This window comes from Symsagittifera roscoffensis, chromosome 3 (genome assembly GCF_963678635.1).
Source record: "Symsagittifera roscoffensis chromosome 3, txSymRosc1.1, whole genome shotgun sequence".
Taxonomy (NCBI): Eukaryota; Metazoa; Xenacoelomorpha; order Acoela; family Convolutidae; genus Symsagittifera; species Symsagittifera roscoffensis.
Genome location: NC_087064.1, coordinates 56,403,191 through 56,412,227, shown reverse-complemented (window position 1 = coordinate 56,412,227; position 9,037 = coordinate 56,403,191). Strand labels below are relative to the sequence as shown.

The 9,037-nt window shown below is 36.0% G+C and overlaps 2 protein-coding genes and 2 non-coding genes across 4 annotated transcripts in view; 2 read left to right on the top strand and 2 right to left on the bottom strand.

Moving 5' to 3' along the window:
- Positions 1-9,037, top strand: part of LOC134842343 (proteasome subunit alpha type-1-like) — a 359,095-nt gene that overhangs the window by 213,137 nt on the left and 136,921 nt on the right. The gene's annotated exons all lie outside the window — the stretch shown is intronic.
- Positions 8-80, bottom strand: Trnar-ccu (transfer RNA arginine (anticodon CCU)). The gene has a single exon. It is a non-coding gene; the product is annotated as a tRNA-Arg (tRNA).
- LOC134842012 (transcription initiation factor TFIID subunit 5-like) lies at positions 2,306-4,641 on the bottom strand. Its single transcript, XM_063858150.1, has 2 exons — positions 3,569-4,641; positions 2,306-2,727 (listed from the first exon to the last, which is right to left on the bottom strand). The coding sequence occupies exons 1-2, from the start codon at positions 4,599-4,601 to the stop codon at positions 2,414-2,416; spliced, it is 1,347 nt and encodes a 448-aa protein (XP_063714220.1). The 5' UTR covers positions 4,602-4,641; the 3' UTR covers positions 2,306-2,413.
- Positions 3,009-3,081, top strand: Trnak-cuu (transfer RNA lysine (anticodon CUU)). The gene has a single exon. It is a non-coding gene; the product is annotated as a tRNA-Lys (tRNA).

Below are 9,037 nucleotides of genomic sequence, written 5' to 3'. Positions count from 1 at the left end.
GAAAGCATACCCGCGGCGAGACTCGAACTCGCAATCTTCCGGTTAGGAGCCGGACGCCTTATCCATTGGGCCACGCGGGCTTGTTTGTCACATCAAACAAATGAGTTAAGAATTGATTATGGTTAAGACTTATTGGTATTTACGATCGATCTGTCTTGGTTATTGTACAAAATTGAATTCTTTACGAATCTCGATTTGTGGTAATATATCGTTGCATCGTACCATTCAACGTTAAAGAGCCAAATATGCATACCACAAAGTTGAACCAAAAGCAGAACTAGGCATTTGATGGCCGAGTAAGTTAAATAAGAAAAAGTCACGACAAGTCAGAAAATCATCATCCAAATATTGAATGCTTACTGATTTCACTGAAGTGAGTATTTGCTTCTAAGAAGCATTTAGACTAGCATTTGTTACCAAGTCATACCGTTAATTTTTACTTGATTATAACTTTGTTCACATTACGTGAAACTTGGAACTAAGACTACCTAAGCAACCAATTCCGAACACAATGACCTTATGTTCAAAATTCAAATGTTTTAATTTTTTTTTCATATTAGGCCATATGATTGATCGATTAGTTCCCCGCATCCCACAAGCATCAGTTGGAAGTTACAAACAAAGCCAAAACACAGATGGAAAATCGTCGATGAACTCAAGACGACAAAAAAAAGATTGACATTTTTTTTGAATTTTTTTCATCTTCTGAACTTCGAAGAAAAAATACACCATGTTAAAGCTCTTTGAACTTCGAGAATCTGTTATGATTGACAATTTTTAACAAACTTGACCCAATGTGAGAAAAATTGATCAATAGATAACTTATCAAAAGTCATCATAACGCCAGTTTGCATGACAAAAAAATCGGCTCTTTTCCAGTTCCCCCCCCTTTCAAATGCATTTTTGAAAACCTTATTTAACGTTGTCATAATGCAATGAAAATTGGCATGGTGAACAAATTGACAATTATGAACAGATTTGTTCTTCATACTTTACAGCGTAACATCACGCATTTAACCGTAATAACACTTAAAACAAACATAAATATCGATATTTTGAAAGGTGGGGGGAAGTGAAAAAGAGCCAAAAAATCACGTGATCAATTAAAAAAAAAAAGTCGAAAACTAGCAGATAACCGTCTATTGGACGTTCATTTCAAGTGAAAGTAATGATCCGGGATCTTTTTTTATCAGCATATTAGGAGCACTACCCGGGCGGAACCCAGACGTCAGCGTAGATTTCCTAAACGGTCTTATTCCGGCATTCGATAGCATGGCATTAGGGTACTCATAGGGCTAGCCATGCTTTGACATTAGACGTCAGACTATTTCACGAGATTAAACGTTTTAGCAAAAACTTTTACGCATAGATATTGTTCAGTGACGCTTCAATTCACATTCGAACAAAAAAATAAACAAAAATCTACAACCAAAATATTTTCTATTTAAAACTTCTCCGAAAATTATGTTAACTTTTGCAAAAAGAAAACCCTGCATACTGTATCATTTTGACATAATACAAGTCTTTTCCCAGCCCCCCCCCCCCGCAACGTAAGTTTTTTTTAAAAATAGGAACAGACAGAAGACAGATAGGAAAGAGTTGATGCACTCGAGCAAGCCGAAAAAACACATTTCTACCGACTTGCATTGTTTTTTGAAGATATTTTAGAATTACTTCAGAATTTCAATAACCTTTTCCGAAAGACGCTGTTTTGCGAAAACAAACTCATTGCTAGAAAGCTGAACACAAATTGTTAGCTTTTTATCATCCTAAAAATTGTAAAAACTTAAATCTATTTTTGGAAATATCTGAGAGCGTAATTTTCCTTCCATTTGCAAATTAGATTGAAGGTAAACTTATCAAGAAAAGATTTTAAAGCGAAAAAAAAAACTGAGCGAAAAACCCTCCAGAAAAAACAGACAAACCAAACCGAAATAAGTTAAACATCACTTAACTCATGGACAGTTAAAATTCGCATTCAAGCGAAGCATCAAACCAAAATTCACATTCTTAATGGGGAAAAAATGAGCTCTTTTCTGTTTCACAACATTCATCCTAGTGTCTAATAAACAGTAGCCTAGCGCCCCAGCTAGATCAAAAACCAATTTTGAACTCAAACTCACGTTAATGGACTTAATTATTGGCCCGGCGAAATGAACCTTTAAAATGACTTTCAAGCAGTGCAAAGTATCCAAAATTATGATGCGGGAGGGAAATTGGAGAAGTCAAAGAGTGAACAACATTTTTCACCCGCAATGATGAACGTCCGACACTAAACAACACAAGTATAAAAAAAATTACCGACTTAAGTTTTGAATTCTAGAAATAGAGAAACATCAATTTATTCAAGATAAACTTCAATTTTTAAACAGATAAACTAACAAAGCAGATAAAACAAGAAGATTATTATTTATTACTCTAAACAAGATGTCCGTAACGCGACCAAGCTCAATGTATCAACGCTTTCGTATCTACTGCAAAATACACTCGCACAATTTTCATTTTCTACTTTGTTCATGAGTCGACCATTATCTGAATCCCAAAAACAAACTTTTTCAGATATACCAGAGCTGTACAGAGATTTACTGTCGTCTGAAAACTCCAGTGATTTGACGGCACCAGCAAAAAGTTTTGAGACGCTAGATGTTGAAGGGTAGAACTGGTTGCTTTTCCAGAGAAGTTTTGAAGATCGGATGTCGTACATGAGGACATCTCCCGTTTTGGATCCTAAAAGATTAAGAAAAAATCCATTTTTTTACATTTAAAGGACCTAACGGTATATGCAAAAAAAATGTAGCTGAGTTTTTATAACCATTTAGTTTAATGCCATCAAATGCCTCCTCACCGAGCACGGTTAGCTCAGTCGGTAGAGCATGTGACTCGTAATCCAAGGGTCGTGAGCTCGAGCCCCACGATAGGCGATCCTTATAGTATTCAAAATCAAAATTTTAAGAACTGGTTGCTATAGAAAATGGCGGTAAAAATAATTAAAGAACTGCAACTTTCAAGCCCGGCTAGCTCAGTCGGTAGAGCATGGGACTCTTAATCCCAGGGTCGTGGGTTCGAGCCCCACGTTGGGCGAATATTTTCCTGAATTCTCATGTAACATACGCTTCAACTTTATCCATATAAGTAATCAATTATCCATTAAAGGAAAGTTTTAATTAAAGTAAATAATTAATAAGGCTGACAAGAGCTCACTTCAACGTAAGCGCTCACTGTGAAATATGCAGAGCATGTGCGATTTCTGCATCTGATTGTTTGAAATTAATAACAGCTATAGGAAATCACGATTTTCAGTAGAACCTCAATCAACAATAGGTTAATTTTGAGCCGTGTAACAAAAAAGAACCGCGATTTGAACCCGCAGTCATATGATTGATCGGCACCATTACTACCGAATGCCACAATGCCACAGTCCATTGCCGTATATGGACATTCCCGTAAAGTATGTTCATGACTAGGAGGAGTGGGTTTACATTCCCCGATTAGCAAAGTTTTGGCTCATTTTTATTACCAATTTAAACCTACCTTTTCCACCTAAACTCTAACATATTAGATAACTTACCAACGGATACAAACTGCCCATTGGGCGAAAACTTCACGCATGAAACTTGAGTCTGCTGCTCACTGAAAATTCGCACATGTTCTCCTTTGTCTATGTCCCACATAACACAGACGCAATCATTTCCGCCGGTGAGCAAAAACTTTCCATTCGGATGAACATTCACCGAATTCACAGTCGCTTCATGCCTGCACAAAATCCTCAGAGGACTTGTAGAGTTCTCAAATGTCCATAGCCTACAAGTCATATCTTGACCCACTGATGCAAAGTACAAATCATGGTTTGCTATGTCCACATCAAAGAGAGGGAAGTTATGGCCCGAGTATCTGACAATAGACTTACGAGTAGTCACATCCCATAGCCTACAATCAGTGTCACCACTGCATGATAGCAAATAGGGCCACGTGTTTGCAAATTTGACCGAGTAAACTGGTTTATGATGACCGTGAAGTATTTCGAGAGATTTAATATTACCGCGCGAAAGTTCTTCCTCTTCAAAAATACCCTCTAAAAACTTATCTTCAGGCAAACTTTCAGTCAATTGCTTGATATTTTCACTTTCAGATAAGGACTGCTTAACCGTTTCAATTTGGGAATGAAGTAGATCTATTGTTCTGATTGCATTATCCGAGGCTCCCAGAGCAATGTAGTTTCCCATTAAGTCTGCGCAAAACACATTCGCTAAATTGGTGTCTATTAAATGAAAAATTACACTGGGAAGACCATTTCGGGAATCGCAATTACAAGTGCATATGGTAGTTTTTTCATTGTTTTCTGGACCATTTTCTTTAGTTACAAAGCTGATTTTCGGATCCTGAAGAAACAACTTTTCTACATCAGAATCTTCCAGATTTTCTTCAACCTTTTCAACATTTTCATTTGTAGCTGGAATCTCAACCGGATCATTTTCAACATTGGAAAAAACTATGTGAAACTTATTGATAAACAAGGTAGATACATATGGGAAAGCGTTAGTGGATAGAAGACTTGAAAGTTGCTCAGATGCACTTTCTGAGATGGTTCTGTGTACTTTCATGTTAGCCAGGGCTTCCAGATCTAAAGTAGCCGAATCGTTATTTCTTAGCCGAATCGTTATTTCTTGGTATAGAATGTTTGAGAAAACCGTAGTTAGCTAGTTTTTCGCATACATTGCAAATCGTGCCCGTTTGGTTTTTCAATTTTTCGTTATACTTAGCCCAAAAATCATTTGCAATTTGTTCATTTTTAGCCAAACATGATATATACGTATGACAAAACAGAGGATATGCGACGTTTGAAATAAGTTCTCGTTTCAAGTTTTTCGATTCTGTTTTTGATAGGGCAGTTAGGAAACTCGTAAACTCATTTGCTATTTCAACTGCAGATTTGTTCATGGCCATATTACATAATTGAAGAGGGAAATTCGTGGCGTGATTTGATCGGTAGAGGAAGCTGTAAGTTGAAACTACGGCACTACTGCAATTTTGGTTTTGTTTAGACAGTTTGGGCGCAGCTCCGAAGGCCACAACACCAGAAGAAAAAGGCTCCTCTTTAAGCATCGCATCTGAAAAGGTCAAAGAATATACTATCATAGCATACAGTCCTGAAGGTTTAAAACCAAGATTGCAAATTTTTTTAGTAGAAGCTATTATTGTTCGACGCAGTCTGATCGATATGAAAAAAAGACTATTTTAAACTATAGAAGGTCACAAAAAGCCAAATGGAAACAAAGCTAGCTGGTTACTGGGCCAATAGCACATAATGTTCCGACCAGTCTCAAAAAAAAAAAAAAATATATATATATATATATATATATATATATATATATATATATATATATATATATATATAAATATTTTTCAAATTAGTGTCGTCTTTTCTGTGTGGTGTCATAGTAAGATCTGAACGAAAAATAGAATTTAGGTATATTCGACAGTCATGACTACAAAAACGAAAAAAAAACTTAGAAACTTTTTTAAAAACTTCTATTTTTTGCAGAAATTTTTTGAATTTTTGATTCCCAAGACAGCACTGACAAACTTCAAAGACTAACCGTACTTAAGTAAAAAAAACTTTTCACGGCTTCACTTAAGCTTGAATAAGCTATTGTAATCCTGCAAACTTTATTTTGACAAATTTTAATAGCTTGAAAATAGACCCAAGGTCAAAAATTTCAAACCGGTTTCTCTCGACCCTAATTAAAAAATTTAGTGTCACTGGAATCACGACTAAAAAGGCTTTAATATGATGTATAAGATAAAAACTCGACCCATTCCAATGATTATTTGTGGTTGCTGATTATGTAAGGAAAACAAAAAAAATACATTCGAACATAAAGTTCCGCCACATTTTTCAAATGGTCTGAACAACAAGTAGAGCTAGTTGCTTTTTGGAAAAATTAGGTTTTATTTATTTGCTTTATGCGCTCGAAATTTCTTTAAAATTCAAAAACTTGAACCAATTTTTTTCTCGTCACTAGACAAACTTTTTGAAATTGTTAAAGCCGTTCGATTCACAACTGACAGAGCTTCAATAGGATATATATCACTCGAACCATTGTGATATTTGTGGTACCCGTTATTTGTGGTACCTGATATTTCGTGAAAGACAAAAAAAAAACAGAAACTAAAACACACCCGAATACAAAATTGAAGCCGTTCGAATCACAACTGAAAGAGCTTCAATGGGATATATATCACTCGAACCATTCCGATATTTGTGGTACCCGTTTCTTGTGGTACCTGATATCGCGTGGAAGACAAAAAAAAGCAGAAACTAAAACAACGGACTACAAAATTACTTCCCATTTTTCGAATGGTCGGAACAATAGGTCGGTTAACTGCACTTACAGATATCAGAACGCGCAGTTAGGCATTCGTTTAATTCGCCTCTTGTTTCAGGGACAAATCATAAAACTGAACAAGGATAGCCGGTTGCTGTGTGAGTAGCACAGAAAGTTCCGATCTTAATCCTAGAAAAACAACAAAAGTTTTTTTCAGATTGACTCTAAGCAAAAAAACTAGAACTTTGTGAGTAAAAAAAATTGATTCTTTCTGAAAAGAGGGCGCTACAAGAAAATTCGAGAACAAATTTTAATTGAGTTAAAATGAGTAAAAGTTAGTTTTATGAGTTAAAGGTGAAACTCACTATTAAAAAAACCTGTTACAGGCCTGCTCGCTCGTTCTATTCGCTCGAAATTCGACAGAAAATTGCAAACGGTTTTTTCACGTCACTGGGGGGATTTTTTGCAAAATTTAATGTCGTTCGAGTCACGACTGAAGGGGCGTTAAGAAGATAAATCACGCGACTCATTCCGATGATTGTTCGAGTGCAAAATTTTTTAATAAGATAAATCACGCGACTCATTCCGATGATTGTTCGAGTGCAAAATTTAATGTCGTTCGAGTCAAGACTGAAGCGCGTTTATAAGATAAATCACGCGACTCATTCCGATGATTGTTCGAGGTAGCGGTTTTTGAAAAAAAAAAACAATAACAACCAAACACAAAGTTCCTCCACCTTTCAATGGTCGGAACAATCAAACGGAACAACAACGAAAATACCATTATCTCTGAAACATTTGACTGCTGCAAACAAGGTAGCTGTAGATGAACTTAAAACTGAGCAGCTCCTTTCTATAAATTCAAAACTTATTCGAAACCCAAAAAATGCAGTACGGAAACACGGTTTTTAAGAAAATAGTAGAACTATTTATCTAAGAAACGATATCAGTGATATAGCGGGAAAATGGCGGAAACGAGTACGAGACTCTTTTTTCTGCTTTCAACAACTTCTGCCAAGACAGCAAAAAAAGATAAAAGGAAAACCTTGAAAATGAACAAAAACTTATCACCGAAACGCTGATGAGCAAAATAATCAATCAGACTATTATACCCCACATTCCATTAAAAGTGAGCTAGTTCTACCAAATGAGCTTCGTAACACGGCACCTCGCAACAAAAGAAAACTTGCTAGCAAAAAAACCCAATGCCGTATATTAAGTCAACTACAAAAAAATACAGCCTACATTTAACTCGTAGGATAATCTCTAAAAAAATCCTTGAAACAAAAACTGAAATATCCTGGCTATCACCAGGGGAGTGATATGATACATTTGGTTCAAATAACACCAAAAAATGATCCCAGCAACTTGATTGCCTGAATCAGAGACAGCTGAAGCTTGTACCAGAAGCTCAAAGAAAAAATAACTCATTACCAACTAAACTCACAGATATCGGAACGCGCGAAGCTCAAAGAATAAATAACTCATTACCAACTAAACTCACAGATATCGGAACAAGCGGTCAGGCATTCGTTCACTTCGCCTCTTGTTTCAGGGACAAATCATAAAACTGAACAAGCCGAGTGCTGTATAAAAAGCACAGAATGTTCCGATCTTATTCCTACAAAAAACTACAAAAAAAGTTTCTTTTTCAGATTGACTCTAAGCGAAAACCTAGAACTTTGATAGTAAAAAAAATTGATTCTTTGGGAAAAGAGAGCGCTACAGGAAAAATCGAGAACAATTTTTAGTTGGGTAAAAGTTGGTTTTATAAGTTAAAGGGGAAACTCACTATTAAAAGCCTGTTACCGGCCTGCTCGCTCGTTCTATTCGCTCGAAATTGAACACAAAAATCGAATCGTTTTCTTTCATCACTGGGGCTAATTTTTTTGAAACAAATTCCAAATTCGTTCGAATCACGACTGAAAGGGCGTTAATTAAATAAATCACGCGACTCAATCTTATTATTCTTTTGGTGGCGGATTTTCAAAAAAAATTATAACAACCAAACAAAGTTCCTCCACCTTTCAATAGTCGGAACAATCAAAGGGAAAAACAAAGAAAATACCATTATCTCTGAAACATTTGACTTCTGAAAACAACGAAGCAGTGGATAAATTTACAATTCAGCAGCTCGTACCATTAAGTTCAAAACTTATTCGAAACCCGAAAAATGCAGTACGAAAACAAGGTTTTCAAGAAAATAGTTGAACTACATATCTGAGCAACGAAATCAGTGATATAGCGAGAAAATGGCGGCAACGAGTCAGAGACTTTTTTTTCTGCTTTCAACCACTTCCGGCTAAGGAAGCAAAAAAGGGAGAAAAGGAAAACTTGACAATGAACGAAAACTTATCAACGAAAAGCTTATGAGCAAAATAATCAATCAGACTCAAAATCAATCAGACTATTATTGTAGGCCAAAATCAGATAATTCACCATACAAAAATCACGAACCCCACATTCCATTAAAAGTGAGCTAGTCCTACCGAAGGAGCCTCGTAACACAAAAAATTCCTAAAGTTGAACCTGAAATTTCTTGGCTATCACCAGGGGGAGTGATATGATACATTTGATTCAAATAACATCAAAAAATGATCCCAACACCTAGCTTGAATTAATCAGAGATAACTGAAGCTCCTTCTAGAAGCTCAGAGAACAAATAACTCTTAACCAACTAAACTCACAGATATCAGAACGCGCGGTCAGGC

What these genes read in the sequence shown, in the direction of transcription:
- LOC134842012 (XM_063858150.1), bottom strand. Translation starts at nt 4,601, where the DNA reads ATGAAAGTACACAGAACCATCTCAGAAAGTGCATCTGAGCAACTTTCA. An exon ending in TGGGCAGTTTGTATCCGTTG is followed by an intron (nt 2,728 to 3,568) that starts GTAAGTTATCTA and finishes TTAATCTTTTAG; the next exon opens with GATCCAAAACGGGAGATGTC.